The sequence below is a fragment of the Saimiri boliviensis genome, chromosome 2 (assembly GCF_048565385.1).
Source record: "Saimiri boliviensis isolate mSaiBol1 chromosome 2, mSaiBol1.pri, whole genome shotgun sequence".
NCBI classification, from domain to species: Eukaryota; Metazoa; Chordata; class Mammalia; order Primates; family Cebidae; genus Saimiri; species Saimiri boliviensis.
The window spans coordinates 36,003,981-36,025,129 of NC_133450.1; the positions used below are offsets into that span (position 1 = coordinate 36,003,981).

A 21,149-nucleotide genomic window follows, 5' to 3' on the forward strand; every position below is an offset into this window, starting at 1 on the left:
GTTGGCAGAACTAACTGTGCCAATCCGAGATATTCATTGCTACCCTGGGAGTTAATATATGTGACCCAAGCCATCAGGAAGACGACATTCTGTCATCAACGAACACTCAAACACTAGAAAAATCATGATAGTTGCCATAATAATTCAAGAAGACACAATAAAGCGATTTTCCTGGGAATGGTGTCTTCAAAGACTTATTTCTTCCTCTCCACTGGAAAAAGGAATCCTCTAGGAGGAAGGGCTTACACTCCCCCACCTTCCCAACTGTCCCACTCCGATCACTCCTCTCCTGTTTAATCCGCCTTTCATTTCCCAGGATGCCCACATCTGATCTCCTGCAGAAACGGCGGTAACTGCCTAACCAGGACTGGGAAAAACTGAACCAAGGACTGGACTTGGGTCTGGGGAGTTAGAGGACTGCAGCGATTTCACAAACACCTCGGGTGGCCATCAGGGAGAGCTGGGTGAATGATCCCACAGGCCCTGGGCCCTAGGTGGTTGGGGATGCGTGGTGTCTCTGGTGCGTAATTCAGCTTTTGCCAGCGTCGGCTGCGGCGCTACCCCGTAGCCAGCCAGAGGCGGCCAAGCTGTGGACTACATTTCCCAGAGGGTTCTGCTCCCTGGGCTGTCGCAATTTGAATTGGGGCGTGTCTAGAAAAAGAAGCCGTAGTCCACGAGCACCGCTGGGGCATCCTGCTCCGGTTCCGCTGCAGGCGGCAGAGATGGTTGAGCTCCTGCTCCTGCTGCTGCTCCTCCTTTTCCCCTTCCTTCTGTATGCGGCTGCGCCCCAAATCAGGTCTGTGCAAATGTATTGCCTTCTCTTGCGAATTCTTGATGGAGGGCGGGAAGGAAACATACAATCCCCACCAAAGCGTTCTTGAAAAACTCCCCTGGGAGGGGGGCTCCAAGATGGCGGGACCCAGACTTCGGTGGGTTGGAGGCGAGGTCCAGATGTCCTGGATGCCAGGAGGAGAACCAAGACCCCAGGCGGTGAGAAGGGCCTGCACTCCGGGCACCCTACTTTTCCCTGGCCCGTTTTTCCTTTGTCTCAGCACCTCCTGATGTTGGCTCCAGGGAATCCCGAGGGTAAGGCTACCTCAGACGCTTGAGTTTCGGACCTGTAAATGGGATATGGCCCCACGCTGTGTCCTCCGTAATTCCCACGCCTTGAACCAGCATCTGAGGTACAAAGGAGCGATTCCACATTTCGCCCTCTGAAACTGGTATCAATCGTAACATCTGCGGCCCCATCTTTGCTCTCTCGTTGCTGTTAGAGTCATTCGTTCTCTGGGCGGATGTTGTAAAGGAGAAAAGTGTAAAGGAAGAGTGTTTGGTTATGAGTTCTATCCTGCCTTGCTAGCAGGAGCACTGGGGATCTGAGTTACGAGCTAGGTAGGGTACGCGACGATGAGGGCTAGGAGAATGGTAGGAAAGTATTGACCTGGTGATAGATCAGCCCAAGGCTGGCCAAGTGCCCCAGTGAATCAGCAGCGGGCTGTACCACCGGCAGCCTGCTGATTGGTTCTAAGTAAGTCACCAGTAGTGACGGACCAGTGACTGAATAGACACACCCTTTCCCTAGGTGGGCGGTCTTACTCCCAGTGGAGCTTGAAGCCAGGCCAGATCACAGTCATTTCTCATCACAATCACTTACTTTGTTTCCTTTATTTTTATTTTCTCTTCTCTCTCTGGTGCCCCTCTTCCAGTTATATTTTTTTCTCCCTTTTGAACACTCAGTTCTCCCGCCTCGGTTGGTCACATTCAGATGAAAACACTGATTTTTATCTTTTTTTCACCACGAGATCCTCTTATCCAAAGAGAATCTCAATGAAAAGTTGAACCAGAACTGAAAATAGTGCTCATATCCCAGTGGGATTTTCCTGGAAAAAAAAATTATACTGCAGGAGCCGTATTCCCAACTCAGCAGGGCCATGGGAATTGGGCCAGAGCTGGACTTTTATGGTGGATTGTAGCTTTCATTCCTACTGATTAAGGAGAAGAAAGAGCTAAATATATGTCCTACTAAGTTGTCACTCCTGGAACTACAGTAAAGGGATGTGGGAAACAACCTGGAGGAGAAGGAAGTTCTGTGAGGAGGAAGGTAATGATTGGTGGGTACCATGACTTTAGTTAATCTGTCTCCCTGTCAGCGTTTTTGCATTAACCAGGTAGCTTCAATGGCTAAGAGTATGTACCTTGCAATTCCAAGTTCAATGAAAAAGGCTGAAATGCTCTTTAAAAATGTAACTCCTAGGAGGCTGAGGCAGGAGAATTGCCTGAACCCAGGAGGCGGAGGTTGCGGTGAGCCGAGATCATGCCATTGCACTGCAGCCTGGGTAACAAGAGAGAAACTCCGCCTCAAAAAACAAAACAAAACAACAAAAAAAAACGTAACTCCTGGTCAACAGATTGTTTTAACCAGAGCCCCAACATTGCCAAGAAGAGAATAGAACAGTCTGAGAACTGCCAATCCATGTCTGTGCATTCATTCATTTGCAAAAGGCAATACAGTACTTAGAAACAAGGACTCTAATTAGAACAAGACTTGAATCCCAGCTCCTCTTTGTATGTACATAATCTCTTTGTTTTGAGTGTATGTCTGCTTGCGTGGGAGTGTTTTTTTCCTTGTTTATTTTGTCCCAGAGTCACAAGCTTTCATAATTTTAACTTTTTGTATGGATTAGCCATTTCTCAGGGCCATAAAAATGCCAGTTGTGGACAGATTGACCTACAGAAACTCATTCTTTCTTCATCTGGGCTGAATCTTGTGATTTCCTAAGCCAAAAGTGCCTTAGAGAGAGCTCAAATCAAAGCCAGGTGCCTGGCTAATCAGATAGTCTTCCAGTTCTTGTGCTACAGGGAGTAGCTGTAAGCTTTGCCCTTATAATAGAATCACTTTTGTCTTTGAGCAAAAGCAGAAAACTTTTATCATCTTTCCTCCAACTTTCCTTAAACCTTTAAAAGGACAACAGTTACTAAAGAACTAAAGCAAACCGCAGCCTGAAGACACAGGGAGTTGCTGGAACCTACTGGCTGAGACAGGAGAATGAAGAATTGATGAGCTCTCCTTCTCTGCAGGAAAATGCTGTCCAGTGGAGTGTGTACATCAACTGTTCAGCTTCCTGGGAAGGTAGTTGTGGTCACTGGAGCCAATACAGGTATCGGGAAGGAGACAGCCAAAGAGTTGGCTCAGAGAGGCAAGTTCACCTTTCAGTTACCTCCTATTACTGCTGTTTTACCCCTCACAGTGATGATGATTCATTCTCATTGTTTCTTGTCAGTTTTGGAATTCAAGAACACTTAAGAATTCCATTGATTTGATGGTCTGAAACTAGTACTATGCTCTGCATATAATGGACTCTTAATGAATATTATTAATTTATTTTTCCTTCCCTATTTGCTAATCAGGTACCTCTGTTGTAAAGGAGTAAAAATGTGTGTTTTTAAAAAATGTTGGAAATAACATCAGATTTATAATGCCAGCAAAAAAACAGAGCTGATCGTTTCTCTTTCATATGTTGGCTGACAGGAGCTCGAGTATATTTAGCTTGCCGGGATGTGCAAAAGGGGGAATTGGTGGCCAAAGAGATACGGACCATGACAGGAAACCAGCAGGTGTTGGTGCGGAAACTGGACCTGTCTGATACTAAGTCTATTCGAGCGTTTGCTAAGGGCTTCTTAGCAGGTAAGTGTAGAATTGGAGAGACTGTGTTGTGGGTCTTGAGATCAACATGGCAGATTTAACTAAAAGGAAAGGTCCCTCTCCCTCATAGAAATGGTGGATAAGATATAGCCAAAAACTTTTGTAGCTGAACTCATAGTCACTGGGACGTGATTTATGTCAAAGGGATATATATCCTCCAGAGGCAGAAACAAAAAAGAAATTCAAAACATCGTAGCAGTGAGTAAGAGCTGAAGCCAGAAATCTCATGGGAGTCTTAGAACTCAGTATGGGCTTTTTAGGGTCTGGGGTCTAAATACCTATACAGGGATAGGAGATGAAGCCACAGGCCCTTGAGATCTGGAGCTGTATTTGAGGTTCCATGCAAAGTTAAGATTCACAAAGGGCCATCTGGTCCATAGTATAGAGGCTAATAAAAACTCAGGGACATGATGAAGCTTACCATCTCTTTAGGATATAGATAGATAGAGTCATCTGCAAAAAATTAGAACCCCCAAGCTGGCATCATCTGTGGGGCCTGAATTCATACCACCAAATGATATGAGGATATTTATGAGTTTGATTTTTTTTTCTTTTTTTTGGTGTAATACTCTGGGAAATTAACATAAAAACCTGTATTGTCTCATCAAAAGCAAATCCAAGAGCACTCTATAGGTATATCCCTTCATAGCCCAGGGATGTAGGCCTCCAAGGAATAAAGTTTCACTGATGTGAACTCACAGTTATAAATTACAAACCACATGAGGAAATGAACCGTGAGAGAGAGTTGGAAGATACAATAAAGAGGTGAAGCAAGGAGGTATTTCTTTGGGGATCTGAATCCCGGGGCAGAGGCACATAGAGAACATTCATTTTTCTCTTGCTTTGGAATCTTTCCATTTGGCTTGGGAAGTCTTTTTATTGGGAGAGGTGGATGGAAGAATTCCCAAAAGCAGTGAGTAAGTAGCTCCTGAACTACAAAGATCAGGAAGGTCATTTGGTAGTGTAAAATGGCATTTTGCCCCATAGTAAAAGGAGGTGGGATTCAACTAAAGTCTTAAAATGAAAAACAATAGAAAATAAGTATGAAGGGACAATGGAGAGAAGATTGAAGTCCTGCATCCTCACTTTCAAAGCCTGAGTGTGAGGCAGGTTTCTAAGGTGTACTAGCTTTGGCTAGCCATTTCCATGTTCCATTGTCTTGTCCCTGCAGAGGAAAAGCACCTCCACATTTTGATCAACAATGCAGGAGTGATGATGTGTCCCTACTCGAAGACGGCAGATGGCTTTGAGATGCACATAGGAGTCAACCACTTGGGTAAGAAATCTGGCCTTATCACAAAGCTAGAGAGAACCAAAATTCTCTTCGGAAAACTTAAGGGTCAGATTGAGCCTTCTTCTGGTGTGATTGAACCTCAGGACCAGAGTAGACTACGTGTGCATAATAATCTCCTACCTGACAGCTGAGGAATACCTGAGGCCTGTTCCAGGTTCTGCCCACTTTTTAATCTGTGATTCAGATTCAGGTGCATTTTTTTAATAGCCTAATTGGTTTAGGGGACTGTGTTCCTTTCTTAGTAGTGATCCTTGTGGCCAGAACCAGGTATAGGCCATCTGCTCTTTTTTTGTAGGGACAGGGTATTGCTATGTTGCTGAGGCTGGTCTCAAACTTCTGGCCTCAAGCACCCTCCTGCCTCAGCCTCCTTAAGTACTGAGATTGCAGCTGTGAGCCACTACACCCAGCCAACCGGCTCTTAAGAATGAGATTAACCAAAGTAGGAATGCGCTGGGACTTCATATTCACGTAGTCTAGAGCTATCTCGCTCATATAAGGATTTCGCATGTCTTTGGCTATTGTTGTTTCTCTGAACCTTCACGGAACTTGTTTTCTAGTTGATAATGAAAAGTTGGAGGGAAAGACTTTATTTCTGAATTCTCTGCCTCCCATAGCTGAGGACTACTCACCGTGACTCCTATTATTCCCATATGGCTCTGAACTTCGTTAATTCTAATACTTCTCAACAGGTCACTTCCTCCTGACCCATCTGCTGCTAGAGAAACTAAAGGAATCAGCCCCATCAAGGATAGTAAATGTGTCTTCCCTTGCACATCTCCTGGGAAGGATCCACTTCCATAACCTGCAGGGCGAGAAATTCTACAATTCAGGCCTGGCCTACTGTCACAGCAAGCTAGCCAACATCCTCTTCACCCGGGAACTGGCTCGGAGACTAAAAGGTGGGCCTGGAGGAAATGAGTGTGGAGGCATGAGTCAGAGAGAGGCAGGTAAAACCACAGGAGTGGAAACTGTTTCCAGAGTCCATCACCTGGAGAAGACCTGTTTCCGTGGCTATAACTGAGTATAGTTTTAGTAAGTAGTCCACAACTGAATATTGGAGGTGGCTAGCTGGGGACGGTGAGACTCTGACTTTGAGTCTGAAGGCCTGGCTTTTCCACTTACTAGCTGTGTGATCTATAGCAAGTTACTTAACTTTTTTTTTTTTTTTTTTTTTTTTGAGACAGAGTCTTGCTCTCTGGAGTGCAATGGTGTGATCTTGGCTCACTGCTGACCTCTGCCTCCAGGGTTCAAGCAATTCTCCTGCCTCAGTCTCCCGAGTATCTGGGACTACAGGCGTGTGCCACCACACCTAGCTAATTTTTGTATTTTTAGCAGAGACAGGGTTTCACCACCATGTCGATCAGGCTGGTCTTGAACTCCTGACTTCAAGTGATCTACCCACCTCGCTTCTCAAAGTGTTGGGATTACAGGCATGAGCTCCTGGCCGTTACTTAACTTTTAAGACTTCCTTCTTCATATGTAAAATGGGACTGTTTCACAGTTTATTGTCGTAATTAATTCAGGCTTCATAAGCAAGATGTTTTACTCAGTGAGACTGAGTAGAAGGGAAGGGCCTGAACTGGGACTAGATAAAGGCAGTAGAATAAAACAGTTACTGGGAATATGGAGGGACAGAGGTCTCCCTTGCAAAGATTCAAATAAGAGGGAAATATATGCTTGGAAAGGGGAGTTTCCAGTCACAAATACACAGAGGTCCTTAGCACTGCGTACTCCGGATTTCTATTAAAGAGAAGGGAAATCAAGGGTGAACTATGCTAGATATTGAGGCAGGCAGAATGCAGGTTCAAGGAATTAGGCATGGGTACCCTGTAGTTGGAACAGGATCATCCTACCAATGTACAGCTGTGAGATGTGAAGGAAGCTGGTGGTTAGCTCAGTCCATGTGCCCAGTTTGTGTCTAGGGTATGACATCGATCAGCTTAGGATAGATAAGGGTTACTGGATGGTTAAAACTATCCAAATAGTTGAACAGAGAGCTAGGGTGGCCTGGAGGTGGAAAGATGGGGCCAATGGTAAGAAGTGGATGAAAGTGGACTAATACGTGAATGAGGTAACTGATAGTTGTGAGGATTCAGTGGAAAATCATTAGGGTGCAGTAAAAGAACCCTGGTATGACAGAAGATTCACTCATTTAATCATTCAGCAGACATGTATTCAGTGCCCATGCTGTTCCATGCACTGGTTTAGGGGACTGGGGATGAGTTGGTGAACAAGATAGGTATAGTCTCTTCCTTGGTTTGGTTTACATCTAATGGGGGAGAAAGATAATTAGCAAGTCTTTATACAAATTGTTACATGTAAATCAGTCTAGTAATGCATGAATAATTCTCATTGTAAAAAGTTCAAATAAGGCCAGGCACAGTGGCTCACACCTTTAATCCCAGGCACTTTAGGAGGTCAAAACGGGAGGATTACTTGAGGCTAGGAGTTCAAGATCAGCCTGGACAAAATAGTGAGACCTCATCTCTACCAAAAAAAAAAAAAGTTGAAAGCATATGGAAGTATATAGAACTAAAGGTGAAAAGCTCCCTTCATTTATTTATTCCCCTCTTCCCCTGCTCTTCTCCCTTCACATGACCATTATCAACAGCTTGTGTGCCCCTTTACAATAATTTTCCTATGCATTTGCATATGTATGTATCATGCACAAGGAACTGAAACTTTAACACAGTATCTTGGAGATCTTTCCATTTAGTACATACGGATTTACCCCATTCATTGTATTGGCTGTGTTGTATTTCATAGTATATATGTGCCTTAGTGTATTTATCCATTTCCTTAACAACATCTGGATTGTTTCCTTTTTATTGTGGCTGTTTAATTATAATTGTGATAAATGTTATAAAGGAGAAGTACCAGGACTTACAATGGATTTTAGTGCAGGGACCTTATTCAGTCTGAGCGTTCAGGGAAGACTTTTCTGAAGAAGTGAGTTGCGTGCTGAGCCCCGAAGGAAGGATGATTATAAATTAAACGGATTAGAGGCACTAATAGAATATGGAGGCTGAGGCCAGGCACAGTGGCTCACGCCTAAAGTCCCAGCATTTTGGGAGGCCAAGGCAGGTGGATCACCTGTGGTCAGGAGTTCGAGACTAGCCTGGCCAACTTGGTGAAACCCTGTCTCTACCAAAAAGGCAAAAATTAGCCAGGTGTGCTGGTGGGCAACCTGTAATCCTAGCTACCGGAGAGGCTGAGGCAGAAGAATTGCTTGAACCTGGAAGGCAAAGTTTGCAGTGAGATGAGGTTGCACCACTGCACTCCAGCCTGGGTGACAAGAGCGAAACTCTTTCAGAAAAAAAAAGAATGTAGAGGCTGAGAAACATTCCAGGCAATAGGAAGAGACTGTACAAAGGTCCGGGCTCCATTTGAGAAACAATGAAGGTTACCGTGGGTAGGTTGTAGAAAGCAAAAGTAATAAAGATCTGAGCTGAGACTGGTGAGATAGGTAGAGGCCAGATCCTTAGAAGCCACAGTAAGGATTTTAGTTTTTATTCTAAGAGCAATGGGAAACCTTTAAAATTAAAGCCTTTCAACATGGGGGTAAGAGAGGTTGCAGCAGTTGATTTCATCAGCGGAGGTAAGAAATCAGGGTAGTTTGGACTAGGTGGTAGAGATGGAGGGTAGCAGACACTCCTGAAAGGTATTTAAGGTAGAAAAACCACAGAGCTTGTTGACTGGAGATGCATGCTTTAAGTGGGCATTCATCAAGAACCCTTTTGCCTGACTGGGCATGTCGGGAACACTGCAAGAACCGGGTTTGGCTTTAAAAGTAGAAATCATTTTGGGACCTCTGAGTCTGCGTTACTATGGGTAGAGTAGGTACTTGGGAATAATACATACTCACAGTGCTGTCTGTAGTTGTCAGTCCACAAAGACCTGAAAAATTCTGTTTCTTCATAAGCTTTACACCAAAACTCATTTGGCAGCAAAACATCTCCTGTACTAGGGAGATTAGATAATAGGCAGTATATCTATGCATTTCGTATTACCTTTCTACAAGCAGGAAAAAATTGAAGTATGTCTGGCCCCTGTGTTTTTAATAAAGGACTGGGGGCCTGAAATTGCATGTAGAAAAGTGTCATTTAGTGGTTACCATGCATCAGGCACTCTTTGTTTTGTTTTGTTTTGTTTTGTTTTTTGAGATTGAGTCTCGCTTTGTCACCTAGGCTGGAGGGGAGTGGCATGATATCGGCTCACTCCAGCCTCTGCCTCCTGGGTTGAAGTGATTCTCCTGCCTCAGCCTCCCAAATACTTGAGATTACAGGCACATGCTGCCACACCCGGCTAATTTTTTGTATTTTAGTAGAGACGGGGTTTCACCATGTTGCCCATGCTGGTCTAGAACTCCTGAGCTTGAGCAATTCCCCTGTCTTGGCCTCCCAAAGTGCTAGGATTACAGGGTAAGCCACCACACCTGGCTGCATCAGGCACTCTTCTAAGATCTTTAACATAGATGAACTCATTTAATCCTCAGACAACCCTGTGAGGTGTAGGTATTATGATTATTCCCACTTTAGGGATGAAGAAATGAGTCACAAAAGGGAACTTGCCCAAGGTTACACAGCTAATGAGTGCAGCCAGGATTTGAAACTGCGCAGTCTACAAACTCCATGCCCATAACCACCACATTGTGTTGATACCTGGTGTGTCTGCTTTTCAGAGGAGCAATTTGGGCTGTGGACAAAATGTGAGCACTGTAGAATTATGGAGAGGGAGTCTGGTGAGCCATGAGAACTCCAACATTTAATGTTTGCATAGAAGATGATGAACTGGTCCAGAAAACAGAGACAGAGCAGCCAGAAAGGTTAGGAAAACCAGAAGTTGTGTAGGCTCATGGAAGCCAGTGAAAAAGAAGACTAAGAAGCAGATGGGTGCCTGCAATCCCAGCACTTTGGGAGGCCAAGGCGGGCAGATCATTTGAGGTCAGGAGTTCGAGACCAGCCTGGCCTGCATGATGAAACTCTGTCTCTACTAAAAATGCGAAAATTAGTCGGGCATAGTGGCATACGCCTGTAGTCCCAGCTACTTGGGAGGCTGAGGCAGGAAAATTGCTTGAACCTGGGAGGTAGAGGTTACAGTGAGCCAAGATCTTAGCACTGCACTCCAGCCTGGGCAACAGAGCGAGACTCTGGCTCAAAAAAAAAAGATGTGTTCACTACAGATCTAACGCTGGAGAAAGAAAGAGTGAGAGAGAGAGGGAAGGAGAGAAGGAAGGAAGGGAAGTGATGGAGGGAGGGAAATGCATTGGGTGTGGTGGCTCATGCCTGCAAGGTGGGAGGATTGCTTGAGGCCAGGAGTTCAAGACCAGCCTGGTCAACATAGGGAGACCCCATTTCTAAAAAAGAAAAAAAGAAGGGGTGGTCAACAATGTTAAGTGCTGCTGAGAGGATGAGTCTTAGCTCTGCTGATTCCTGACAGGGAAGTTTCCAGTTGCAAATGCACAGAGGTCCTTAGCACTGTCAACTCTAGAGCCTTCTTAGATATGTGAGATGTAAGTATAAATTACTATAAGCAGTACTTCTGATGTCACCATGGGCAAAGAGTCCATGTGTGAAGGTTACGTCTTTATTTACATCCTTTGCTGTTTTGGGCCATTCTGCAAAATCAAGGCTTGTCTTCCCCTCTCTTCATGCCACCCCCTACCAGGCTCTGGCGTTACGACGTATTCTGTACACCCTGGCACAGTCCAATCTGAACTGATTCGGCACTCATCCTTCATGAGATGGATGTGGTGGCTTTTCTCCTTTTTCATCAAGACTCCTCAGCAGGGAGCCCAGACCAGCCTGCACTGTGCCTTAACAGAAGGTCTTGAGATTCTAAGTGGCAGTCATTTCAGGTATGAATGTTATCTCTTTTTGAAGATGAGATTTTATTGCTCAAAGGAGATAATTTGGATTTGTCTGGTATACCCTTTTTAAAAAGTACATTGTCTAATATAGCTTTTGTCTTTTAACTCTAGAGTTTTTACCTTTAATAGGGGAATCTGACTGATTTGTTTATGATAACTGTTACCATTTTATTTTACTTATGCTTTTATATTGATAATTATGTATTCTGTTTGTTTTCTTCCTATCTTTGTTATATCAGTCCAGTTTTCTTTTTTGGATTGCTAGTTCTATTGTTTTACATTTAAAAGAATTTGAGGCGGGTTGCAATGGCTCACACCTGTAATCCCAGCACTTTGGGAGGCCGCGTTGGGTGGATCACCTGAGGTCAGGATTTCGAGACCAGCCTGACCAACGTGGAGAAACCCTGTCTCTACTAAACATACAAAATTAGCTGGGTGTGGTGGCACATACCTGTAATCCTAGCAACTTGGGAGGCTGAGGTAGGAGAATCACTTGAACCCAGGAGGCGGAGGTTGCAGTGAGCTGAGATCATGCCAGTGCACTCCAGACTGGGCAACAAGAGTGAAACTCCACCTCAAAAAAAAAAAAAAGAATTTGAATGTGTATTTCTCTGTTGTCTTCAGGATTGAAATACTACCTATGGACTCCCTTCTTGAATAAGTGAAGACTTTTAAAATGATGTAAATATAGAGAACTTTGAACATAACACAGGGGTAGGTAAAATTGTGCACTGAACCTGCATATAACGGAGCCTCAGCTACCATTAACTCATGGCCAGTTCTGCCCTAGCCCCATTCTCTATGCTTTTCAATATTTTTCTTCTCCCATATTATTTTGAAGCAAATTCCAGGCATCACATAAGATCAAAATTTTAACATGTTTTTACCTCTACTTCAGGTTATTATGGAAATTTTAGGAAAGAAGCTGAAAATAGCATTAAGATGGGAAAGAAACGGAGACAGGTTATGAAAGGCCTATGATGCCAGCCTTGTGGAGGAGCCCCAGAAGTTGTTTCAGTAGAGAGACATAATCTGGTCTGTGCTTTAGAAACTTTGTTTCTAGTGAGAGTGAGAGTTCCTGAAAGTTGGAATGAGAGGAATGGTAATGTGAAAGAGGCCCTGAAGCAGCAGAATTTTTATCACTGGATGATTAATTAAATGAGGGGATGGGGGAAGGATTTGCTAACCTGAATTTCAAGCCTGACTGAGGTTGATGATGACATTAACTAAGACAGCAGACACGGAAAAGTAGTGTGGAACTTAGGGTTCTTGGATTCCAAAGCAATGGAAATGGACTTTGGCTAGCTTAAGCAAGAAGGAAGTTATTAAAATATTAGTAGGGAGAGGAGGGACCCCTAGGTTGAAAGGGAAGTCTGAAGAGACAGGCTTAGAACAGAGTGGCAGTCAGCTAGCTGGGGCACTGCTACCAGGGTGAGTGAACGCCAGCTCTCTTCAGTCTTTAGGTTTTGTTGCTTACCATCCACTCTGGGGAGGAAGCGTTGGATCTTCTTCTTTCTCCCATCCCTTCATTTTCACTCTTTGATTAGAGGAAGACGGCCACTTTATTAATGCTCTCTTCAAACTATATTGAGGGGAAAAGGTAATTCTGCAGAAGGAAATCAGGTTGCTGTGGCCGAAAGAAAGAAGAATGTTCAGCCAAAGAGTAACAGTTGTCCACTGTGTAATAAACCTGGCTCTGTACATGTTGAGTGTTATCTATAAGGCATGCAAGTAGAAATGTATAGCAGATAGTTGGAAATGTGGTTCTGAAGTATAAGAAGATAGGTTTATGTAGCACACTGGATTGATTTTCCAAGAGTGACTGGATTCTTTTTCTCTGGAGATTTTAAGAAGAAGAAGAAAAAAATACCCTGTATCTTGGTTTTGACTGAGTGATTTAAAGAAAGTCAGCTGTAAATCCATAACTTACTGTTGAATTGACTTTCGAAGAGCCTTTCTTGTGCTGTGGATTCTTAATTCATTTTGAAGATCCAACAGCAACCATGTAGACCACCATCAAGAAATGAATACACAAGTCTGTTTTGATTGAAGCCTTAAGAGTTTTGCACTGGCTCTTCTTTCTGCCTGTAACCACTAACCTGCTTTATATCTCTAAGAATTTGCCTATATTGGACATTTCATATAAATGGAATCATATGATATGTGGCCTTTTGTGACTGACTTCTTTTACTTAACCTAATGTTATCAAGGTTCATCCATGCCAACGCATGTGTCAGTACTTAATTTCTTTTGATTGCTGCATAACACTTCGTTGCATAGATTTGCCACATCTTATTTATTCATTTATCAGGTGACGGGCATTTGGGTTTGCACTTTTTAGTATTTGAATAATACTGCTGTGACCATTTGTGTAGAAATTTTTGTGTGGACATTTCTCTTGGGTACATAGAAGTAGAATTTCTGGGTTATATGGTAACTGTGTTTAACTGCTGAGGAACTGCCAAATTTTTCCAAAATGACTGCACCATTTTACATTCCCACCAGCAGTGTATGAGTGTTCTAATTACTTCACGTCCTTAACAGCCCTTGTTATTGTCTCTCCTTTTGAGTTTAGCTGTCCTAATGAGTATGAAGGAATATCTTGTTTTTGTTTTCATTTTCCTACTAATGATGTTGGACATTTTTTCATGTGCTTTTTTTGTTAACTTGTATCTTTGTTGGGGAAACGTCTATTCAAGTCCTTTGCCCATTTTTAAATTGGATAATTATCTTTTTATTGTTGAGTTGCAAGAGTTCTTAATAGCCTACATACAAGTTCCTTGTCAGATACATAATTTGCAAATATTCTCTCATTCTGTGGGTTGTCTTTTAACTTTCTTTTTTTCTGTTTTTTTTTTTTTTTTTGAGACGGAGTTTCGCTCTTGTTACCCAGGCTGGAGTGCAATGGCGCGATGTCGGCTCACCGCAACCTCCGCCTCCTGGGTTCAGGCAATTCTCCTGCCTCAGCCTCCTGAGTAGCTGGGATTACAGGCACGCGCCACCATGCCCAGCTAATTTTTTGTATTTTTAGTAGAGACGGGGTTTCACCATGTTGACCAGGATGGTCTTGATCTCTTGACCTCGTGATCCACCCGCCTCGGCCTCCCAAAGTGCTGGGATTACAGGCGTGAGCCACCGCGCCCGGCCGTCTTTTAACTTTCTTAATGGTGTCTTTTGAAATATGAAAGTCTTAAATTTTGATGAAGTCCAGTTTATCTGTTTTTTATCACTTGTGCACTTGTATCTAAGAAATCATTGCCTTACCCAAGGTCACAAAGATGTACTACTGTCTTTAGTAAAGACAGTTTTCTGTTACTGTAACAGAATACCACAGACTGGGTAAGTTACAAAGAAATTTACTTAGCTCATGATTCTGGAGGCTGAGAAGTCTAAGAACATGGTGCTTGGCATCTTGTTGGGGCCTTCTTGCTGTGTCATAACATGGCAGAGGGCATCACACAGTGAGAGGGCAAGCAAGAACAAACCCACTTTCACAATAGTGAAATTAATCTATGTATGGGGGCAGAGCCTTTATTAATCAATCTGTTCACAGGGCAGAGGGATTAAGTTTCCAACATGTGGTTTTTTAAGGGATACATTCAAACCATAGCAACTACTATGTTTTCTTCTAATAGTTTTATAGTTCTAGCATTATATAGGTCTGTAATCTATTCTGAACTTTTTTTTTTTTTGAGACAAAGTCTTGCTCTGTTGCCTAGGCAAGCATACAGTGGTGTGATCTCCACTCACTGCAACCTCTGTCTCTTGGGTTCAAGAAATTCTTCTGTCTTAGCCTCCTGAGTAGCTGAACTACAGGCATACACCACCACACCCAGCTAAATTTTGTATTTTTAATAGAGATGGGGTTTTGCCATGTTAGTCAGGCTGATCTCCAACTCCTGACCTCAGGTGATCCACGCACCTCAGCCTCCCAAAGTGCTGGGATTATAGGTGTGAGCCACCATGCCCAGCTTTGAACTAATTTTTGTATATGATATGAAGTAGGGGTCTACCTTCATTCTTTTGCATGTGAATATCCAGTTTCCTTAGCACCATTCGTTGAAAAGACAGTTTTTTCCCCATTGAATTGTCTTGGTAGCTGTGTTAGTCTGCTCAGGCTGCCATAACAGAATCCCACAGACTGGGTGGCTTACCCAACATAAACTTACTTTCTCACACTTCTGGAGACTGAAAGTCCAAGATCAAGGTGCTGGCCTGGTTGGTCTCTGGTGAGGGCTGCCTTCCTGACTTCCAATGGATGCCTTCTCTCTAAGCCCTTACATGACCTTTCCTTTATGTACACACACTCCTGGTAACTCTTCCTCTTTTTATAAGGACACCAATCCTGTTGGATTAGGGCCCTACCCTGATGACTTCATTTAACTGTAATTACCTCCTTAAAGGCCCTATCTCTAAATACAGTCACATTGGGAGTTAGGGCTTCAACATATTAATTTTGGGGGAACACAATTCAATGTATAACAGTAAGCTTGTCAAAAATCAATTGACCATAAATATAAGTGTTTATGTTTGCACTTTTAATTCTGTTCCATTCATTTGAATGTCTATCCTTATGTTAATATCACACTATCTTGATTACTATAACACTGTGGTCAGTTTTGAAATTAGTTTATCTTTTACCTGTATGAATTGTTAGCAAAAGCCCACTGGAAATATCAATACTGTGACCATGCTGATTCCATAGGCACACTTAAATAGCTCTTACTTGGTTGGGTTTGGTGGCTCGTACTTGTAATCTCAACACTTCAGGAGGCTGAGGTGGGCAGATCGCTTGAGCCCAGGAGTTCAAGACCAACCTAGGTAACATAGTGAGACCCCATCTCTACAAAAAATGTAAATATTAGCTGGGTGTGGTGGCATGTGCCTATGGTCCTTGGGAGGCTGAGGTAGGAGGATCACTTGAGCCTGGGGAAGTCAAGGTTGTAGTGAGCTGCGATCGTGCCACTGCACTCCAGCCTGGGCAACAGTGAGACCCTATCTAAAAAAAAAAAACAACCTCACGCCTATAATTCCAGCACTTTGGGAGGCCGAGATAGGAGGATCATAAGGTCAAGAGTTCAAGACCAGCTTGACCAACGTGGTGAAACCCCGTCTCTACTAAAAATACAAAAATTAGCTGGGCATAATGGTACACGCCTTTAATCCTAGCTACTCAGGAGGCTGAGGCAGGAGAATTGCCTGAACCTGGGAGGTGCAGGTTGCAGTGAGCCAAGATCGTGCCTCTGAACTCCAGCCTGGGTGACAGAGTGAGACTTTGTCTCAAAAAAAAAAAACAAAAAAAACAGCAACAACCAAAAAGCTCTTGCTGTAGTATTTGAAAACTTTTTATAGCCTACAAGGAAACTTCATGTCAATTGTGTCCTCTGCTCTTCACTGTAACCTTATGAGTATAAGGCACAGTGCAGTGGAGGATGCAAAGGCTGACTAAGGCTGAGTCATTTCCAGAGAGTGATACAGAGCCTTGTGGTTCTCACTGATGGTCTTTTCATTAAGAAATGGCAAGCTGTACTGGTCATACTGGTGAGTCTTCTTAAACGGAGGTACTGATAAGACTTGTTTTGTAAATGTGAAGATATTTTGAAACGGTATTTCTCAAACTTTAGTGTGTTCAAGAATTATCTGGAGAGCTAGTTGAAAACAGATTCCTGGACGACGACCCTAAAGATTCTGATTCAGTATGTCTGGAGTAGGGCCGGAGAATTTCTAACAAGCTCCCAGTTGATGCTCCTGCTGCTGGTTTGTGGCACACACTTTGAATCCCACTGTCTTTCTGGACATGGTGTTGAAAGTTTGCATAATATGCTTCTCAACTCTTTCACCTTCAGAATTTGCTTAGAATACTGAGGAAGCAATTTTCTTGAAATAGTATACTTTTAAAAATTGCTTTCTCACATGACTTTAAAGATTGCAATCCATTCACTCAATCATCTTTTTGTTTTTGTTTTTGTTGTAGAGTGAGTCTCGCTCTATCGCCCAGGTTAGAATGCAGTGGCATGATCTCGGCTCACTGCAACCTTCGATTCCTGGGTCTAAGGGATTCTCCTCCCTCAGCCTCCTGAGTAGGTGGGATTACAGGCTCATGTCACCATGCCTGGCTAATTTTTTTATTTTTAGTAGAGATGGGGTTTCAACCAGCCTCAATCATTTTTTTTTTCAACTTTGATTGAAGGCTTACCAGATGTGTACCTCACCCAGCCTCAATCATTTTTTTTCAACTTTGATTGAATGCTTACCAGATGTGTACCAGATCCAGAGAATACAAAAATGAGTAAGAATTGTCCTTAAAAAATTTTTCTGCATCAGAATTATAAAACTTGGAATTACAGGCTGGGTGCAGTGGCTCATACCTGTAATCTGAGCGCTTTGGGAAGCTGAGGCAGGCGGATCACTTCAGGTCAGGAGTTCGAGGCCAGCCTGGCCAACATGGCAAAACCCTGTCTCTACTAAAAATGGAAAAATTAGCCTGGCATGGCGGTGGGTGCCTATAATCCCAGCTACTCCAGAGGCTGAGACAGGAGAATTGCCTGAACCTGGGAGGCAGAGGATGCAGTGAGCTGAGATTGGGCCATTGCACTCCAGCCTGGGTGACAGAGTAAGATTCCATCTCCAAAAACAAACAAACTTGGATTTACAACGAAGAGAGGGTATATAAAACACTTTGCTATAATTTGAATATGTCCCTCAAGGTTCATATGTTGGAAACTTAAGCCTCAATACAGCAGGGTAGAGAGGTAGGACCTTTAGGAAGTAAATTAGGTCACAAGGGCAGCCCTCATGAATGGATTAATGCCATTGTCTCTGGAATGGGTTCATTATCCTGGGAGTGGATTCCTTATTAAAGGATGACTTGGGTCCCCTTCCCTCTCTTGCCCATGTGATACCTTCCATCTTGTTATGACACAGCAAGAAGGCCTTCATCAGATGTCAGCCCCTTGATCTTGGACTTCTTAGCTTCCATAGTCATAAGCCAGTTTCTGTCTGCTCATTGTCATTATGCAGTCTGTCGTATTCTGTTACAGCAGCACAAAACGAACCAAGACACCTGGTACCTTGGTTTTACCATTTCTTTTCTGCTGTCGCCTTTTCCTTTTGTTGTTTTTGAAGCTGGCTTTACTTCTCATATGCGTTTACAAACAGTTACAACTTCAGGTAGTTCAGAAATAAGCTTTTTTTTTTTTTTTTAACCTCTCCAAGCATCTCTGACCAGTGTGAATAGCAGGATCTCAGCTATATAACATTATCCAAGGCCCTGTAGAATGGCCCTATGGACTTACTTGAAGAAGTTGGATATACATGGATGTCAGGCAGGCACTGATATTAGTTTAATTATATAAATAGGGGAATATAAAGACCAAATGTATACATTATATATCAAACAAAGCATTCTGATCAGAATTGATCTAGTGAGGAGATCTAAAATGGCAATTATATTTTCTCTGGGTAAGGACGAGAATGAAGAGATAGGACAAACACTGGCCCTGTGAAGTGCTTGGAGGACATGTGATCCCTGGTTGTTTTTATGTCATATTCCTTATCTCAGGCAGATGGCAGACTTCATTCTTAACACTGTGCTTCATACCTCTCTCTTTACCTTCCAGTGACTGTCATGTGGCATGGGTCTCTGCCCAAGCTCGTAACGAGACAGTAGCAAGGCGGCTGTGGGACGTCAGTTGTGACCTGCTGGGTCTCCCAATGGACTAACAGTGGCAGTGGGAGTTGGACCCAAGAGAAGACTGCAGCGGATTACACAATACTTCTTGCCAAAATGATTCTCCTTCAAGGTTTCCAACCTTTAGCACAAAGAGAGCAAAACCTTCCAGACTTTACTGCTTGGTGTCCAGTTAAAACCCAGTGTACTGCCAGATTCATCTAAGTGTCTATCATATCCAGATTTACTTTTCTTCTGTTGCTGCCAGAGTTACTAGAGATGTCATAATATAATAAGAAGACCCTCATATGACCTGCAGAGCTCATATTTTCCTTCTGAAAGCTACTGCTACATAGGAGAATCTAAGCTGTAGCGGGGATGATTTATGCCAATTTGGACTAGCTTTTTTGTTCACAGTTCAGTTCCTCCCAACCAACTAGTCTTCATTTCATGAGGGCCACACTGCAATCTCAGCTAAACTCCATGAATCACAGTAACTTGGCTCAAGAGCAGGACTTGGCCAGGCGTGGTGGATCACTGGAGGTCACTAGTTTGAGACCAGAATGGCCAATGTGGTGAAATCTTGCCTCTACCAAAATACAAAATTAGACAGGCATCGTGGTGCACACCTGTAATCACAGCTACTTTGGAGGCTGAGGCAGGAGAATCACTCAAACCCAGAGGGTGGAGGTTACTGTGAGCTGAGATCCTGTCACTGCACTCCAGCCTGGGCGGCAGAGTGAGACTTTGTCTTAGGAAAAAAAAAAAAAGAGCAGGGTTTGACCCTGACCTCTTTTAACTGTCATACACCAACTTCTGGATTCTCTCAGGAAATTCTTTTTTTTTTTTGAGATGGAGTTTCGCTCTTGTTACCCAGGCTGGAGTGCAATGGCGCGATCTCGGCTCACCGCAGCCTCCTCCTCCTGGTCTCGGGAGATTCTTAACTGAGGCTGGATTATGGCATGGCCTTGTTGCTGACAACCTAAAGCCACCACTGTTAAGATGCTGTCTTATGTCTAAACCACAGAAGAGCTTCCTTTTCTAAGAAGCTTGTGAGGTTTGGGGAATGGCAGGAATGTAGGGGAGGCAGAAATTATAATCAAGTTCAAACCATCATTTTCGTGTTTCTCAGACCAGGAAGTAGGTAACAAGAGGAACACTATGAAAAGATAGGCCACTGGACTCCAGTTAGTGACCCCAGGCCCATGGAAGCCTCCTTTTTTGTGCCTTAGTTTCTCTTAGAAAATGAGAAGAAAGGCTATTTGGTCATTGTCACTGTGTATATTTTTGTGTGTCTTCCTGTGTATTTATGCCAAGGGAGTATTTTCACAAAGTTCAAAATGCACAATAATCAGAGATGAGGCAAACCAGTGCCATTCTTTATGCAAATAAAACTCCGCAAAGGGAAACTGATTCTGTATATGTTGGGAACCACCCAACGTGGGTACCAAGAGTACATGGGTAGCAGGGAAGTCAAAAAAAAGGAGGAGAATGCTGGGAGATAATGCATGAATTGAAGGGTCTAAAGACTAAGAAAATAACAAAAGACAGTACTATACTAACATAGCTATGGAGGAATTGAGGGCCAGCACCCAAGACTGATGAGGTACTATCTGAACAATAACCATTGTGGCAAAAAAAAATCCTATAAACAAACAAACAAACAAAAAACCCTCAGAAAAATTATCTTAGGGACTGATATTGGTAATTATGGTCAATTTAATAATCTTTTGGGGGCATTTCCTTATATTGTCTTGACAATAAAAGGTCTATGTGCCAAAATTCTTTATTTTATTTGGAGAATCTTTATCAAAAGTAACGCTGCCAAAGGAAGTCTGAGGAATTAGTAGTGTTCCCATCACTTGTTTGGAGTGTGCTATTCTAAAAGAGTTTGTGATTTCCTGGCATGACAATTGTATTTTAATTTTGGTGGGAGAAAGAGTTAATAGGACCACAGTCTTCACTTCTGATATTTGTAAATTAATCTTTTATTGAACTTGTTTTGACCATTAAGCTATATGTTTAGAAATGGTTGTTTTATGGAAGAATTCTGATAATAGTACAGAATAAATGAATTAATATTTTACTTAATTTATATTGGACTGTCAATGACAAATAAAAATTTTTTGATGATTTTTTTGTTTTCATTTACCAGAATAACAACTAAGAAATAAAAGCTTAATTATAGTCAAAAGAAGAAAACACTGTTAATTCTTATAGTTATGCAATGATTTCTCATTCTAAAGAATAATTTGTCCCAGAGTCTAAACAGTGCAGTCTCAAGCCACATACTCTTAATTTAGGTTGTATGATAATCTGATTATTCATTCACCATTTCCTACTTACATTTTTTACACTCTTCACAGACCACTTTTTTCACATTTCTTGATCATCTCGGGCAATTTTTCTTTTCATTTTTATTAGAGTCTTGCTTTGTTGCCCAGGCTTGTCTAAGATCCTACCGCCTCAGCCTCCCAAAGTGCTGGGGTACAGGTGTGGGTCGTGGTGCCCAGCCCCAGGCTATTAACCTTTTTTTTTTTTTTGCACCTTCCCCTTATTTCTGTACGGTGACAAGTCCCAGGATTGTGTTGTGGAACTTACACAGTACACTGAC

The 21,149-nt window shown here is 42.8% G+C and overlaps 1 protein-coding gene across 1 annotated transcript; it reads left to right on the forward strand.

Annotated features, from left to right (window-relative positions):
- Positions 1–659: 659 nt before the first annotated feature.
- Positions 660–20,081, forward strand: RDH11 (retinol dehydrogenase 11). Its single transcript, XM_010335189.3, has 7 exons — positions 660–796; positions 3,079–3,197; positions 3,530–3,685; positions 4,875–4,979; positions 5,687–5,896; positions 10,665–10,854; positions 18,486–20,081. Exons 1-7 carry the CDS (start codon positions 723–725, stop codon positions 18,586–18,588), a joined length of 957 nt encoding a protein of 318 aa, XP_010333491.1. The 5' UTR covers positions 660–722; the 3' UTR covers positions 18,589–20,081.
- Positions 20,082–21,149: the final 1,068 nt, after the last annotated feature.